General features: G+C 45.9%; 1 protein-coding gene across 2 annotated transcripts in view; it reads right to left on the minus strand.

Moving 5' to 3' along the window:
• RASA3 (RAS p21 protein activator 3) overlaps positions 1-18,229 on the minus strand; it is a 121,486-nt gene that overhangs the window by 65,016 nt on the left and 38,241 nt on the right. For both annotated transcript variants that reach the window (XM_090258919.1, XM_090258920.1), the window contains exon 2: positions 17,405-17,522. In XM_090258919.1, the coding sequence (XP_090115045.1) occupies positions 17,405-17,522 (118 nt within the window). The remainder of the gene's footprint in view (positions 1-17,404; positions 17,523-18,229) is intronic.

Consider the following 18,229-nt stretch of genomic DNA (forward strand, 5'->3'; position numbering starts at 1 on the left):
ATCCCTACCGCATGAAGAGGACTCTTCACAGCCTTTTTCCCAGCTCCTCCCCTCCTTACAGCTCACCCTCAAAAAGGGAATCAAAATAATTCTTGCACTCTGTTCTGGGCCCTGGACCCTGCCTTCTGGGAGGCTGTGATCCACTTGGGTGGCCAGCTCCACCTGGGCACCCACAACATCCCAGGTCCTGTTCTGAGCCCCAACAGGTAGCAAATAACAGTTGATTCTTGAACAACATGGCTTTTAAAATTCACATACAAGTGGAGCCACATAGTTGAACCCACATTGTTGCAGGGTCAACTGTACTCAGCCCTCACAATACCCTCAACAAGGTGGGGAAACTGAGGCACCTGGCAGTCTAGTTTGTGTGCAAGGGAAGACCCCAAAGAAACAGAATGTATTTATTTAAAAACTGTGTATTTATTCTTACATGTTTTTAAACTTCAGTCACCTTGAAAGTACTCTCCGTTTGATGCAATACACCTATCAAGACGTTTTTCTCACTGCTCAAAACAGTTTTTGAACTTGTCAATTCTGATGCCTTTTAGTGCTTCTGCTGTCTTTTGTTTTACCTCTTTCACATCAGCAAAACGTTTCCCTTTGAGGACTTTTTTCATCCGGGGAAACAAACAAACGAACAAACAAAAAGTCACTCGGGGTGAGATTGGTGAATTGGGAGGGTAGGGCAACCAGGGTCATGGCTTTTTTGGTCAAAAACTGCCGAAGACTCAGCGAGGTGTGGGCAGGTGTGCTTGTAAATTACCCACCAAGAAATGGGCAAATGTGTTTAAAGAGTCTCAAAAAAAAAAAAAAAAAAAATTTCACTGAAGCCAAATGCAGCCTCTCCCAACACCACCAGCTGGTACACTGATACAGAAGCATTCCTAGAACACTCACCTAGGGGGCAAGCCTGTGCTTCAAGGGGCCTGCACTCCAGAAGATAATTCCTGTTTTTGGGGGTCCTCCCTCGTATATTCACAAGCTAGGAAATAGTTGGGCCTTTATCCTGCTGTGGTCAGAAGAATAATGTCCCCGCGAAGACGTCCAGGTCCTAATCTCCAGGGCCTGTGAATATGTTGCCTCACATGGCAAAAGGGACTTTTTATATTAGACTAAGTTAAGGATCTAGAGTTTGGAAATTTTCCTGGATTAGCTGGGTGGGCCCAGCGGATCACAAAATCTTCATAAGAGAGAGCAGAGGGGTCAGAGCCAGAGAAGGACACGTGGTGACAGAAGCAGAGGCTGCAGTGATGTGGGTCCTCGAGACAAGGCTGGACAAGGCTGGACAAGGCTGGACAAGGTCAGGAAAAGTATTCTGCCCTGGGGCCTCCAGATGGAACCAGCCCTGCTGACACGGATTTTGGTCATTTTGGACTTCTTACTTTCAGAATTGTTGGATAATAAATTTGTATTGATTTAGCCACTAAGTTTGTGACATTTTGTTACAGAAGCCATATAGGACCCTCACACACCAGGCCCTATCCATATGAAATCAGCTTCTCATACTAACCGGAGAGCTCCTTTCTATGGAGTTGGTGGTATATGAAAAAAATGAAACACAGGAGAAAGTAGAACATGGAGTGAAATGCAATAATGCATGGAAGAAATTGTACATGTGAGAGTATTTTACTTTCCCAGTACATCACATAGCAGCTAGCTAGGAAAGAGGATCAGGGGCATCTGGGGGACAGATGCTCTCCTGATAAAGAGTGGAACATGGGCAAAGTTTGAAGCAGAACTCCAGACCTGGGCTGACATCATGGCTGACAGCTGCTACTCCAAGGACACTAGAAGGAAGAGATGGGAAAAAGGGGATAGCCACACCCCACCCCAGGAGCTATGGGGCCACAGCGGGTAGAGCAGGCAACACCCACTGCCTGATTTCATAATTTTTTAAATTTGTCCAGAGACTGAGTGAAGTTCACTTAGAAAGCCATTTCTTTGTAATAAAGACAAAACCTTTAGTGGGAGATTTAAAATGCTTAAATTGTTTTGAGCATTTCACAGAAGTATGCATCTAAAACCAAGAACTACCCTTCTATCTTTCAATGAAAAAAGGATGCCTACAAGTGACAGGTCCATGATTTAATAAATGCTCATTTGAAAATCCCATTAAGCATATTCTCCCCATTGGACGTTTTGCTTCAATGAGCCTTCTTGTGACTGGTCATCTGCATTTGTGAGGCTCTGTCTGATGTCAACAGACCCCTCAGGAATGTGATGCTCTGGGGTAACCTCCAGTTCACAACCCACTCCTTGTGTGAGATGCCTGCTCTCTCGGTTCCCAGTTATTCTACCTGTGACTAAGAGCCTAAAACATCATGAAGATCAATGATATAATCTACAGGAAACCCTCCGGCACTCTGGAGGAAAGAAGCTCTGGAAAACAGTAAGTCTGTGTATATGTGTGTGCGCATGCGCACATGAGTGTGCATATGCATATGGGTGTGATTGCACACATGAATTGTTTGTGCAGGTGTGGGTGTGTGCATGTGTGAGTGTATGTATATGGGTGTGCATGTGCACATGCGTGTGAGTGTGCCTGAGTGTGGGCACGTGTGTACACAAATATCCAAAGACACCTACATGTAGAAACTCCTCAGAGTACCCTGTTTTTGCTAATAAGGCCCAATGTCCACCTGCCTGTCCCCAAATCTAAAATCACAGTATGCTGGAAGATGAATTAAATTTTAAAATAGGACAGAGCTTCAGAATACACATTCTCCTTTACTCAGGCCCATGAACCCTTCTGGGCAGAGCCCAACACCACCTCATTCTGGAAACGGTTAGATGCTCTATGGCATCATTTCCTTTTCCACAGGGAAAAAAACCACCATTCACCTGTGGGTCTGAGAAAGGAAATAAGGGGGAGATGGCTTTCCAAGCGGAGTAGGGAGGCAGATACAGTGTCTCCTTTGGGACCCAAGACAGAAGCTGGTGGTCCTGGCAAGGCTGAGACAGTGAAGGGCCAAGAGGGACTAATCCAGACGGATGAGAGGTAGGCAGGAGACTGAGATACAGAAGGACCAGAACAGAGTGGTATGAGATTGAGATAACAGCCAGGAAAGCAACCAAAAAGTAGAAGTCATTTTAGCAAACAAGGAGCTGAATTACACAAAGCAGCGGCCTCAATGGGGTAGCAGAGGACAACCTTCACCATTAGAGGTGCTCTTAAAAATACCTAAGAGGTTTGCCTGATTTACTAGTCAGCCTAAGTCTAAAGCTGAATTGGGGCACCCTGCTGTCCTGAGGTTCAGAGAGTGGGGAGAAGGCCGTGACGGCAGCTGTTCCTGCCTCATGTCCTGAGGGACAGAACTCTGAACCGACTGTCACAGAGAAATCAGAACTTCTTACCAAGGCCTCACAGAGAAGTTACCAACTTGCACTTTTCTGTTTCTCCAGCAGAAAGTATTTCTATGGAATGTCACAGAAACGGGCAGCCACTGAGAGTCCTGACTCCACTCTTCCCTCATCAACACCCCCATCGCCAGTCTGAGACTCCCATCTCTGTATGTGGGACTCTGGCTGTTTTATCCCATGTAGAACTGTTTTCACTTTAGATGTGAAAGACAACACAATCATCCAGGCTCAGAAAGGCGAGGATGCATACATGAAAGATGTGGCAGCGGCTCAGACAGGAGATGGGCACCGACCCTGAAGGTCTTGGGGCCATTTGTCATGGATGCAAGCACCATCTCCTTATCGACTGCACCCAATCCTTCCCCCCAAATTTGGCATGTGTATCCCAGGAAGACATTATTTTTCACAGTAAGTTGATAATTAGGCTTATGTGTAAATTTTTAGAATTTGTTTGTTTTGTTTTGTTTTTAACTTCTTATGATCTAAATTTTGTTAGTTTTTAAAAAAGGGCACATTCACCCTGGTTGGGTAGTTCAGTTGGTTAGAGAATCATTCTTTCATGCCAAGGTTGTGAGTTTGATCTCTGGTTAGGGCACATACAAGAAGCAACCAATGAATGCATCAATAAGTAGAACCAATCAATGTCTCTCTCTCCTTCTCTCTCTCTAAAATCAATTTAAAAAAATTTTTTTTAAATGCACATTCATGGAAAAAAATGTTTCCTTTAATTTTAACTAATAACAAGAAATGTTTTTTTCTTTTTAAGAATGACAATCGAGCCCTGACCAGTGTAGCTCAGTTGGTTGGGTGACATCCCGTAAGGTGAAAGATTGCTGTATCGATGTTTCTCTCCCTCTCTTTCTCACTCCCTTCCCCACTCTCTTTAAAAATAAATAAATACAATCATGTTTTAAAAATATAAATAAATAAATAATTTTTTTAAAGAATGACTGTCTATTGAGGATATTAATTGGACCCATCAAGATGGCTACAATCAAAAACACATAATAACAACCACTGTTGAGAATGTGGGAAAATGTGAACCCTCATACACTGTTTGGAAGAATGTAAAACTGTGCAGCTACTTTGGAATACAGTGACAGTTCCTCAAAATGTAAACATGGAGTAACCATGTGGCCTAACAACCCCACTCCTGGGTTTATACCCCAGAGAAATGAAAACACACATCCACACAAAAAAATTATACATGCAAATTAATAGCATAATTCACAAAAGCCAAAGTGGCAGCAACCCAAATATCCATCAGCAGATGCATCGCTAAACACCATGTGGTCCAGCCACACCATGAAATATTAGCAGCCACAGAAAGAAAGGAGCCACGGACACATGCTGAGGTGTGGATGGGCCTGGAACACATTATGTAGAATGAAAAACATCAGACCCAATAGGCACAGAGTGTATGATTCCATTTACATGAGATGCCCACAACAGGTAAATCTGTAGAGACAGGAAGTACATTAGTGGTTGCCAGGGGCTCGGTGGCAGGTGTTGGCGGGAAATGGGGATAGTTAAAGGGAATGGGCTTCTTTTTAGGGAGATGAAGATGTTCTAAAATTGGTGGTGGTGATGGCTGCACAACTCTAAATATATTGAAAACCATAGAATTGTACATTTTAAATGGGTAAATTATATGGTAGGTGAATTGTATCTCAATAAAGCTATTTTTAAAAAACCAAAATTTAAAAAATACATAAAGATGTCAGAAAGAAAAAAACAGAATTAACATTCCATGGTCTATCCTTCTACAGTTGTTTTTTTTCTCAAAAGCTACATGGATACGTAGAATAGGGAAAGAGAGAGAGAGGCACATTTTTAAAATAAAAGGGGCTTACATTATATGTCCTGATATGTAGTCAGCCTTTTCCTTTCACATCATGCCATGGACAGCTTGTCAAATAAGAATATAAAATGTTAGTGGCCAAAAAGCACCTGAGGTCTGGATGACTATCTGTTCCAACCCTGATGGACCATGGCTCCTACCAACTTTTATAATTAGGAACAGCAAGAATGAGGACTCTAGGGTAGGGGGTCTTTGCACAGCTGTCCTGATTGTCCCCTTAGGATAAATTCTGTTCAGTGGAAGGGTATTCACTGTCCTAAGGCTTTGGTGCATAATGCTGTATGACCCTCCAGAAAGGGGGGACCAATTTACCCCACAAACCTACCAATGCTGAGTCTTACCAATGTTTTCAAACTCTGCTAAACTGATGGCAAAAATATCTACCATCCGTATATGAGCACTTTCTGTCTCATTTTCTGTTAAAATGCCTTTGGCCCATTTTCTATTAAATAGCCATCTTTTCATATTATTTCTGTGCTTAGTATATTAATCCACTGAGAACTTGTAAATTTATGTTGCAAATTAAAGGACAAATAATTAAAGCACAACATATAAGGAATACCTTTTTAAACTAGAAACACCACAAATTTGTTAACATCTGTCACCAGCAGGCAAGGACGGGCATGTGATCTGGCCATTCCCGAAACACACTCCACCAGAAGAGGGAGGGGGTTCCTGAACTTGGGAGCTAACATTGCCTGCAGCAGAAAGGCCATTCCAGCCCTGAACATGGCATCTCTCAGGACATCCCAGCCCTCCCAGCTTCAAGAAGGACCCACATGGGGTTGTAAGTGGGGTGGGCCACACCGTTGGCCTCCCCTCCCTGTAGCCCTGCAGACAGAGGACAGAGGTGGGATGAAGGCCCCCCCAACTCCAGGTGCCAACCACTCCAACCACCAATATGGTCATCTGGAAGAGCCGCCCCTTCCTTCTTGGTGAACAAGAAGGTTTGTAGTTGTCTGTTCATGGGCAGCACGGTTCAAGTTTATTCCAAAAGAAAAAGGAAACCAACTGTCAGATGATTGGGAGCAGGGTGCGTTCTTCCCCATCCCTACCCTTCCCATGTGCCTGGCAAGACAACACATTCCTTCTGGTGGACACAAAGGGGCCACACAGCCTTGAGCTTCCCCTTCCCATTAGAGGCTTAACCTGGGGTACCTCTCCCTACAGGCCCATCTTTGTCCCCAGCCCAAGGTCAGCACAGTCAGATGCATGATTAATGTCCCTGCATAGTGGACTCCCACTTACAGCCTTAGGGCTCCAGGACCCTCTTTCCAAATAAAGAAAAAATGCCGCCCAAAGGACTTGGCTTGCCTTAAATTGCTATCTGACAGAAGGAAGTGAGCGCGTGCAGTGGCATCCGCCTCTGAGCCGGCCCGAGCGAGGGCTCTTTCCCTCAGTAATTACGGAGAGCAGCTCAAATGAAGTTTCACAGAATCAAGCAAACTCTCCTAAGGGAAAAAGGAGAAAGCCCCCTCCAGAAAACCGAGTTGATCTTTCAGGGGAAACCACTGGCATCCCTCCTCCTCCTCCCACCACCCAGAAGTGCAGCCGAGTGACTGAGCCAGGGCCCCATTTGGGACCCACAGAGAAAGCTCCGACTTCTCCATGAGTCACTTCCCAGCATCTGCGAGGCTGGCACGCCCCATCCCACACCAAGGCTGCTGCTGCGGCAACAATCATGTCTGCTCATGAGAAATCTGCCGTGAGCCTGGTTTTCCCCAGTTTCATGCTATTTCGCAAACGCCTGCTTCCATTTCCCAACCTCTGGGGGCAGGCATGAGGAGGGGTGGGGTTGCTGCTGAGCTGCTCCACAGTTTGGGTCGATGGAATAGCTGCATGCTGAGGAATAGAAACCCCACACTGAGTCTCTTTGTGAGAGGGCTATTCCTAAGACTGTCTTTGTGCCTCAAAGTCTGAACTATGGAGACACCACAGAGAAGGCCACCATCCAGGGCCGCGCGTCCGGAAGCAGTGGACCATGGTTCCCAGTGGAAACCCAGTGCTCACTTCCCGGCCCAGTGTGAACTGGAAGCCAAGCAAGCAGAGTCAGTTTTCCAAAAAGGGCACCGACCTATCTCTGAACGCTTAACTAATAAAATGTACATGTGGTTAAATCATTAACTAATAGCTGAATTAAAATGTCATTAACCCAAATGCTGCATTCAAAGTCCACAGCAGAAGAACTAGGCATGGGAATTAAGTCAGGCAGCCTGTACCCACACGGATTGTTGGTGCTTGAAGGGTCCACATCCCCCCAACAGTTGGTGCTGCACCGGGCATGGGAAGGCATGCCAGTCGACTGTTCTAGAAAGGAGCCTCCCACTGCCACAGTTATCCTACAGCCACTCAGAGGCAGGAGGGAAACCTTTTTGCTTTCTGCTAAGTCCACCTCTCACTTCCTTTAAATAGTGATTTTCAAATTCCTTGAAAAGCCCTGTGCAACACAGCCCCCCAGCATCTGGGACCTTTCATTACAAAAAGGGTTTTTTCCTTTTGAGGTTTCCAGTAAGATATCGCATCCTACCGAGAGGCAAGATGCTCAGTCTCTCATACTGAGCTCTAACTCTCACTCCAAGGTCACTGCCCAAACTATTCACAGCAGCCTCCAGAGAGGGCCACTCCTGGGAGAGAAAGCCACTCTGTCACCGCAAAGGGCAGGATGAAAAAATGAATGACCCATTGCCCTGCATCTCGCAGATCTGAAGTGGGGAAGGGAGGGTGTAGTTGACCCTCCCCCAGGGAAGGAGAGATTTTGAGGTCAGAGCACAGTTATTGTCCAAACGCTGGGGCAGAAGTATCCTAGCAGACCAGCCTGCACATTTTTTGTCACCTGGGCCAATCATAGCATGCACTTCAGGGACTCAGCACAAGCACTGGGGTGTGGGACGCTTGCAGTGAAGTACTGAAGCACCCACAGTGGCTGCTGCCAGGTAACAGGGACACTGAGGACAGCAGGGGACCCAGCTTAGCAGGCAGGGCCAGAGGAGCAGGAAGTCAGCACTGGGCAGACACCAGAATGGGGCTGCAAAACGCACTCAGGAAGCTGCTTACACTCCTCCTGAAGGGCCGGGACCCAAACTGGACATCTTTGCATTGGAACCAGAGCCCAATGGCCACCCCCTAAGCAGGCAGCCTGCAGCCTGTATTTCCTGGCCTGACCCAGCTCCCAGGTGTAGTCACGTGGACAGGGTAGGTTACCTCACCTCTCTGAGACTCAGTTTCCCCAACTGTAAAGCTACTACTCAGAGGGATGTAGTGGGTCCAACAGATGCTGTGCAGGGTTCACACCACTGCACAAGGCTCCCAAAATGCCAAAACCCATCACCCACACCAGCTCCTTTTCTCTTGCTCCCCACGTCTCCCTGATAGAAGTCACATGTTCTTATCAACAAATTTCAATCAAACCCATCTTTATCAAGGCCTGGCCATGCTTTTTAAAATGATTGGAACGATGATTCTTAGGAGAAGCCTGAATCACACACTGGCCAGTGTGTCAGCAGAAATGTTTCAAATTCCCAAAGAAAGGCCCTGAGAGAGAAGAGTGTCAGAGAGAGGCCCAGGGGATGAGGGGGCAGGCAGCCTGTGGGGAAGTTGTTCGGGTCTCCTACAAAGTTCTCACTTGCCCAGGGGAGGGCCATTAGCTCCAGCATCCTGCCAGCCCAGAAACTGTCCAGCCCACAGCTCCAGAAAGGAGGGGGAACAGAGCTACCCTATCTCTCCACTTAGAGAGGGCTGGTGGGACAGGGGGTTGTGAGGGCAGGCCTGGCTCCTTCCCCACACAAGTGCATCCAGCTGTGAGCAGACCCACAGCCCCTCTCTACAGGTGCCGGCCACACCTGGCACCATGCTGTTAATAAGCCCCGACTGGGCCTGGGCCTCGGTGTGCGGTGGGAGCTCAGCGCTTGTACAATGAGAGGAAACCAGCAGCACTCACTGTCCGCTAAGCTTTCCTGAGAAGTTCTGGGAGAACCCTCACATTCTGACACGAGACAGGCTCCTGTGTCTTAGGAAAAAACAGGGCAGAAACGGAAGCTGGATGTCAGGAAGCGGATGCTTGGAACACTGCAGGCTCACCCTGGATCCAGAGAGGCCATCATAAACCTGAGGGAGCCACCGCCCACCCCACGGCGGTCCTGGAACTCGCGGCGCCAATTCCCCAAATGGCAATGTGAGGAGTCCTCAAGCCCATGGAAACCGAGACTTCAGGACCTTGATGTCGGCAGTCATCACCCACCTCTAAGCCATTCCTGGACGTGAAAATAACAGATGGCTCTTTCATCACAGAAGTGCCCCAGACGCAAATACCCCTTCTCTGAAGACTGGGAGTAAAGAAACAGGAGAGGATGACAGGGTGGCAATGAGATGACCTTGCCAACCTCACCCGGCTCTGCCCTCATTCCTACATGAAAGCATGGCACCAAGTCTGGGACACTGTGTCCGGTGTGAGACAGCATAACTCTGTGTAAGAGCGACGCCAACCAGCCCCCTGTCAGAAACTAACACGGAGGATAAAAATAAATGCGGTGACAGAAAGCAAACAAGGTCTTTAGAAAATCTGATTGACATAAAGCTATCCACAAAAATTCTTCTCACAAGACTCACCCATAAAAACTGCATCACAAATAAGATCATGGTGACTGAAACACAGGCCTTCCCAGGAAAACTCCTGGAGGACCTGCTCTCTTGTTAGCGAACTGGACTCCTCGTTCTTTGAGTCATGCAGAGAGACCTGAAAGAACGTGTCTCCGCGCCTGGAGCCTAGGACTGTGCGAGCAGGGATCCCTGCCTGGAGCACCCCAGAACCATGGAGGGATGGGTCTCACCACCTGGAGCACCCCAGGATTGTGGGGGACATGTTTCTCGACATGGAGCAGCCCAGGACTGCGGGGAATGGGTCCAGCTACTCTAGCTGGTGTGCAACTCTAGGCCACAGGCCTGCATTTATGTCAAAAAGACTTTTTTTTAAAGCTTTAACTTGAGAAATTAGAAAGAAAAGTAAATGTTAGAGAGAAAGTGTCACGTGTATAATCTCTTAATTTCAAAGTCAGGGTTTGCTAATAACAACTTTGTCTCAGAAAATGAAGTCTGTCTCGCAAACCACAGACTTCCTCCAGTCTTTTCAAATTCTAGCCCCAAATAGCTTCTCACCTCTTAAAAAGTGTGGAGCTGCTGAGGTCTTCCTTGGTTTAGTCATATCTATCACACAAGGTACTAGTTTTGAGCAATTTGCATCTTTCAGTATGAGCAGACAGACACCCTCATGTCAATGACCCACACGCTGCTTCTGAACTAGAGGTGCACGCCCTTCCGCTCTCAACAGTCTTTCCTCGGGTAATTTCTGAGCAAGAATGGCAAGACTGGAGATTATATAATTATGCTCATGTCAATAAATGAGGCAATGAGTTAGCTCCTCCTCACTTTGCCATAGAAAGCAATCATTTTACTGTCTAATTTCTAATTTATGTAAAAAAAAACATACAAACACAAGAACAAAAATATCCCCAGTATTCTCACTACACTGAGAAAATAACCACATTGACAATTACGTTCCTATATTCCAGAACAAAAAGGAATCTTACAATGAACACAGCCTCGTAACTTGCCTTTATCACATAGCGGACGTAACCAAACTCTGAGAAAGGGAAGCCCCACTCCAACCAGAAAATGAGCAGTCACGGGGCTCTGCCTTTGGGGAAAGCAAAGAAGGGGCAAAGAGCACCATCCGTGCCTTGGTGGCTCAGGCCAGGACAACGTGGGAGGCCCCTTCCCTTCCAGATGGCAAGACCAATGAAAACAGGTAAGAGGAAGCAGGAGGGAAGGGGCTTCTGGGCTGGACATGAGGCAGGGGTCCAGCATAGGCTGTGGCTGAAGGCTCGGCACAGCCTCAATCAGAGCTGCCATGGGAAGGTGAGAGTCAGATCAGGAACCCTGGGGCAGCACCTCACTGAGCCAGCAGCTGGGGTGGCTTTTGAAAATATTTTATGGGAATTTTCTGGGGGAAGATAGGCAATATTATCCTCAAAAGAATCGTCGTCGTCGTCGGCAGCCGTCCGTCTCGAGAGACGATGATGTAGCTTCTTAAGAGTCTATCTGCACCGCCGAGAATGGCTGTGCAGTCCGACTCGGGAGTGACACGGTATCTGTCTCCTCCCGTGTTGAATCGACATCTTGCGATGACGCTGGAGTGTCCTCTCCAGTGAAGCTGAAGCTACAGAGCCTGGGCAGGGTGATATGGAGGGTCTGCTGTTGCCCATGCAGCAGACCCCCCCTCTCTTCGCAGCTGAAGGGTCCAAGGGAAAGACGGAGTCAATACAGCTTGGCTTCAGGTGCGCCGCAGGAGTTGCCGGCGTTGACTACAACGTCAAACCGCCTTAGGGACTCCGGCTCCGGATTTTCTGTCGGGGTTTACTCCCTTAGCCTTTCCCCTGAAGAGGTATGCCGCAAGGCAGAGGAGGTTTTTTGGAGTCAGAGTTTTCCTTCTCTGCATCATAAACATAAACATAGCATATTGAGTCCCTGACTATCCAGCTGAAAGCTGGCAAGCCTGAGACCCAAGAAGAGCCATGTGAGCTGACTGGAGTTACACAGCAGGGGGGAGGGAGAGCTGGCTGGAGAACCCCTTCTACAGACCACTTGCTGTCTACTGCATGAACTTCTGTGGACCTCCCTGGACCTTGAGGTCCCCAAATATTCATGAAGGAGCATTTCTCATGAGTTTAGAAAATATTCAGGGCCACACCTATGAACTGATCACAGTAACAAGAACCAACAGTGATCGCATACCTGTTACAGAACCCCTGGGCTGCTCCAGTTGAAAACAAACCCATGGGCTCTTTAGTTAGGGGCCCGATTGCCCGCCGCCAAAATTATAACTCTCAATACCAGAGTTTGGTGAAAAGAAAAAGAATTGTTTATTTAACAGTTATATAGATTTAGTTACTTGCGGATTTCTGTTGTTAAGTCTTATGCTCTTTAAAATACCCACAAACACATATCCTTGCCTCCCCCCTTTCCAAACCAGGCTAGTTTTCGGAAAGTCAGAGAAACTGTTTCCCTACTTTCCAAACACAGTTCAGCTTTACCAGCAGCTGCCAATCATTCAATCCTGATTGGGGAGGTCCTTTCTGTGCTGTGGTGCCCTCCAGCTCTCAATGCAGAACCACCTGGATTCTCAGCCTCCTTGCAAACTGCCTTCTTTCTGCAAACCGCGTGGATCTTCTCTCCTTCTCAAAACTGCATGGCGAGAGCCTCTTAAAGCAGCCTGGAGACCCCTTCTCCAAGCCACATGGAGAAGGCCCCTTCACCAAGCCACGTGGAGGGAGCACACGAGAGAGCGAGAGCGAGAGAGCCCGAGAGCTAGAGTGAGAGCCCGAGTCAGAGCGCCAGAGCGAGAGCGCGAGCCAGAGAGAGTCTGAGTCAGAGCGCCAGAGCGAGAGCCAGAGTGCCAGTGAGAGCCAGAGCCCGAACGAGAGCTTGAGAGCGTCCCAGAGTGCCAGAGCGAGAGCCAGAGCGCCAGAGCCCGATTCTCAAAAGAATCACTGACATAGATAAAAGGAAATGAAAACACTGATACTTTCTGGAATATTCTTGCAAATGACTGCACTAACCCAGCACTTAAGAGCTCTTATTTTTTAACTCTTCTGTTTATATAACATTAATATGCTCTTTTCACTAGATAAAATGGTAATTTTCTCATGACATAAACTTCCCTTGCCTGTTTTAGAAGCAGAAGGTGGCCCCTCCCAGGGGAGTCCTAGGATGCTCCTTCCTGACAGATACACTGTGCAGTCAGGGCGGGCAGCTGGGCCCCAGACCCAACCTGCCAACTCAATTTCATAGAGCCTTTTAGCTTAAATAAACAGTAAACAAATAATGAGTTGCCATTTATATGATTTTAAAAATAGCCCACTCTCAACATCAGGGAGATATTTTTCCTCGTAGGACAGAAATGTTGCCCCAAATCACCTTCCTGGAAGAGGGACATGACCAGGGAGAAAGGGCTCGCTCTCCCAAATGTGTCAGAACCAGTGAGTTCTGACCAATAAATCTGCAACAGATGCTCCCTCTCAAACTCCGCACTCCCACATCAAAAATAAAGAGAAAGGAAAGAAAGGAACAAATGGAGGCACTTTTACTAAGATGCCTGCTCAGTGATCAGCAGTGATGTCATAGACACCAGGGAGTTACTGCTGGTGGACATTCACCACCGTGTGGTCAGAGCCTGGTCTGATCCCCAGGGGCAACCTTCTGCTGGAGAAAAGGAGAGAAAGAAACGTGTTTTCCCTCTTCTCACACATTCCGTCTGCACTTAATGCTGAGTCAGAAGACAGAGATCCTGGGCAGCAGCAGCTGAGCTCACGGCTGATCCTCACCCCCCCACCCCCCACCCCCCCACCCCACCCCCCACCCCCCACCCCACCCCCCTGACCAGAGGCCGTTGGAGGGCTCCTGCTGAAGCACTACACCTCTTGTTCAGACAGAGTGCAAGGCCCTGCCGGATCAGAGCAGCAGCCTGCCAGGAAGCCAAGCCCTTAGGCTCTTTTGAGTTTAGAAATCAGATGCAGGTTTGTTTTCTACAGTGGCTTTGCCAAACGCATGATCAAATCTCAAAGGTGATGCTGAGCCTGGAGGAGGCATGCTGGGAAGACGCGAGATGACAGCACAGCTGCTTCCTCGGAGGGAACAACCAAACTCTGGGGTGTGGCGTGCTGACACGGGCCTGCAATGGTGGCCTGGTCCACATAGCATCATCCAAACTAACTTGTCCCTCAGGTTTGTCCACTTCCTTCCACTCTCGCAGCCACCATCTGAGTCTGGCCCTTTGTCCTCCCAGATTCTGGTAGAGGCCCCCACCCTTGTCTGCCTCTGGACTCTGCCGCTCTAATTTAAGCCACTCAAGAATGTAAGTTGCATCTTCCTGCCATCCTCACATAGGCCTTTCTGCCATTCTCTCTGTTCTCGCCTTTGGAATTCCCATGAGATATGTTTAGACACTTCTATCTCTGCCTCCTCTAAACCTCTCTTATATGTGTATTTCTTTATGTCTCTGGGGTATATTTCAAACTTACCTTTTAGTTCACCAATATTCCCTTCAGTTATATCTAATCAGCTAGTTAATTCATCCACTGAGCTTTTCATTGAAATTCCTGTGTTCTTCACTTCTGAAAATTCTATTTTGTTCTTTTTCAAGTTGGTTCAATCATCCTTTATTGTTTATTTTCCTGTTCATGTTTTTAATTTTGTCTATTACTTTAAAGTCATTTAACTTTGTTGACATTCTGCAAACTCTGCAAGCCTGATTCTATTGTCTGTTGTTTCTCTTGTCACAGGCACCCGATACTTTATTTCCTATGTTCTTTGTGTATTTTCTCCTCTGGAACTTTATATAGGAGAATTCTTAGGGACTTGGATTGAAAAAGATGATTGGATTTGCTTTTGACTGGCATATTGTTGCCTCAGTGGATATTACAAACTACTGATCCAGGATTACATTAATGTATATGAATGGATTGAGATTCTTTTGACCATGGATGTTTTGTGGATTCAAGCTATAAACTCATAAGAGAGACAGTTTTTGGTTGCAAAGATTCAGCACCAAGTAGTGCCAACAATTTCCTTACTAACTTCTATAAAATGGTTTTGTCTTTCCCCTTATACTATAGAGTAGAGCTTTGTGGTTATTAGCTTGCAAAGCCCAGCAGCGGGAATAGGGTTTTTGCCTCAATATTAAAAGGCCACATACACCCATATTGTTCAAATAGTGGAATTATTTTGTGTAGATTTGTCACTTTCCTTGCTATCAGTTCTAATTTTCTGTTTACAGTACCACTCTCCTTATTTGGCATATTAGATAATAAGCACGCAATAAACATTCACTAAGATAATGAATAAATTAAACAAAAATAACAACGTTTATCAAAACTATTTGTAAGGGAAATGTGAATAGTCTGTGAAGGGGTTAGAAGGTCTGATGAGTTAGAAATATTACCTCAGGGCACTCACCAGAGTTAACTAGCCTCTTCTGATAGCGTTTTAGGGGCTACCACCTGATTCTGCTATTACACAGTTTATTTCCCAGGAAAAAAAAAAACAGTATTACTACATCATTGTTTTTATTTAGTTCTCATCCTCCCTTTCCTGCTTCACAAACATATTCTCTAGAGCCACCAAAACCAGAAACCATGACTTCTACTTCTAAATTTGTCTGAAGTCTTTTGAAGACCAAATCTCACCTAAAACAGAGGTTCCCAAATATATTTCCTTCCCAAAGATCCTCCTCTGGCAAGTCTGGGGAGAGCCCAGCTTTACAGAGACTGACAGCAATCCTCCAAGTTTATGAATCACTGGCCTCCAACATCGACTAAACACAAAAAGGATTGTTCTCACAGTAGGCTAACGGAAATAAGCCTTGAAGGTTACAGTGACATCATCATCCCCAGTGTCATCTTATCATCAACCCTAAGCCAGACTTCAGTCCTGACAAATCCCTCAGATTTTTCATTTTTCTCCAGGAAATTATTTCAGGGAATCTGGAGTATGCATTAAAATAACACAATAGCTGTAAGAGCTCAGCCTCAGGAGGAGCCCTGCCAGTGTTGGTGGCAGCGGTGCAGATGGAGAATAAAACGTGTCTGCATTTCAGGGCAGGAGATTCTTAGCAGTTTTCTAAAAATTAAATTCATAAGTCATTGGAACGTGTTGTTTGTTCCCACTTAGAAGTAGCAACATGCAAGGATATAATTCATCTGCTAAAAATGTTCTCAAACTCAAAATAGCTGTTTGGATGGACCCACACAACCCATCATTCTAAACCCGAAGGTGGAGTCGCTGGCTGCACAGCGGTTCCTCTTCACTCCATTAACCACTTCATGGAAACAGCACCCTCAGGGCGCCATACGGGCTTTGGTGTGCTTTCCCAGACTGCAAACCCAGAACCCCCACCCCACCTGCTAGCACGCCTGTAAAGAGGCTCTGTTGGCATTTCTGGTTTCTCTCTTCCCCTCCCCTGTGACTTTCTCAGGGCGCCATCACTTCCTATCCCCTGGGGTGTGGTACAAGGCCAACAGCAGCAGCAGCTCTTGGAAACTTGTTAGGTATGCAAATTACAACCCCGCCCCAAACATCCTGGGGCAGACATCTGTTTTACCCAGCCCTCCAAGTGATTCTTAGGCAAGCTAAAGTTGAGAAGCACTGAGGCTTTTATTGTACAGCAAACATCTCAATCTTAAGACCTCTTAGGTGCTGCTCTTTCTTACCTGACCCCTGTCTTCCTCAAATTCTATCAAATGTTTTCTAGGTCTCCTACCTCAATGAATAATTACTTCCATGGCCATCTTGATCATGCCTTTCTAGATAAATTTAAAGACAGAAAAAAAAGCTTTCCAAATATTTATCCACTCAAAATCTTTTAATCTTTTTCTAATTTTTAAAAATTTATTGATTTGAGAGAGAGGAAAGGGGAAATGGAGAAACATAGATTTGTTGTTCCACTTATTTATGCATTCCTTGATTGATTCTTGTATGTGCCCTGACCAGGGATCAAACCTGCAACCTTGACATATGGGGATGACGCTCTAACCAACGGAGCTAGCTGGCCAGGGACTCAAAATCCTTGATTTGCGCTCTTTTGTTGCAGTATATACTTTCCAGTTCATCTCTAATAAGAAATTATCTCACCCTGGCTGCTGTGGCTCAGTGGATTGAGCATCAGCCTGCGAGCCAAGTGTCACTGGTTCGATTCCCAGTCAGGGCACATGACTAGGTTGCACGTCAGGTCCCCAGTTGGGGGCGCGAGGAGAGGCAACCACACAGTGATGTTTCTCTCCCTTTCCTTTTCCTCCCCCCTCTCTCTAAAAATAAATAAATAAACAAACAAACAAATAAATAATTTTATTTTTTTTAAAGAAATTATCTCAGAGGCAGATAAACAGTTACATATGTGCTCTTTGCTCCCTTATGATGTTCAGTCCTGGGCATCACAAGCATTTGAAGAGTATCAGTTCACTATAGAGGAAGGAAGCTCAGACTATAACTACCCTGAAGCCAGAGCCCATATGAACATTTCCTAATCCTCACTCAAACTAGACAACACAGAAGATGGCAAGATAACATACGTGTTCAGGATATTTTCCACACAAAAGAAAACTTATCAGTATCAAATGAAGCAAGAGCAGACTCTACCAGAGTGATTTCTCCACAATTTTGGTCCTGAAAACCTCCTCTTGGTCCAGGTTCACGGTGCAGTAGCAATCTCGCATCTTGTTTGGCCCTGGGTAAGTGGGAAGATTTTTGGCTTCACCTAAAAAGCAAATGTAAATATATCATCAACATAGCATAGAATTATTTAGTCCCCCTGCTAAGCACAGACACATTTCCAAATAATGGAGTTATTTCATAGCAATGCCCCTGTTTTCACTTTTATATATTCATTATGTCTTTAAAAGGTCTTGGTTTTCTTGCTACCACAAGTCAAAACATTGATGAAAATACCATTTGTACTGTTAAAAATAGAGTAACATACACTTAATCTCTAAAACAAATTGATAGAAGTAGGAAACCATCAGCCTAGGAATTAAGAATTATTTGTTTTGTTTTACTCACATTAGTCCCTTTAAGTTTTAATGTTCAGCAGTGTTAAGTACATTCACATTATTGTGCAACCAATCTCTAGAACTTTTTCATCTTGCAAAACAAAATTCTGTACCCACTAAACAAGAACTCCACATTTCCTCCTCCTCTCAGCCCCTGGCAACCACCCTTCTACTTTCTGTTTCTCTGCATCTGACTCCTCTAGAAACCGCATACAGTATGTGTCCTTTTGTCTCTGAGTTACTTACATTAATGTCTTCAAGGTTCATCCATGCTATATAGCATGTGTCAGACTCCTTCCTTTTCAAGGCTAAATGATATTGCATTATATGTATGTACTACATTAACCATCCAACCCACAGGTCCCTTTTAATTGTGAATTTAATTTGGTAATATTAAGTCAAAGTTGGGGCAATA

Source organism: Furipterus horrens, unplaced genomic scaffold (genome assembly GCF_987537825.1).
Source record: "Furipterus horrens unplaced genomic scaffold, mFurHor1.1.pri manual_scaffold_12, whole genome shotgun sequence".
NCBI lineage: Eukaryota > Metazoa > Chordata > Mammalia > Chiroptera > Furipteridae > Furipterus > Furipterus horrens.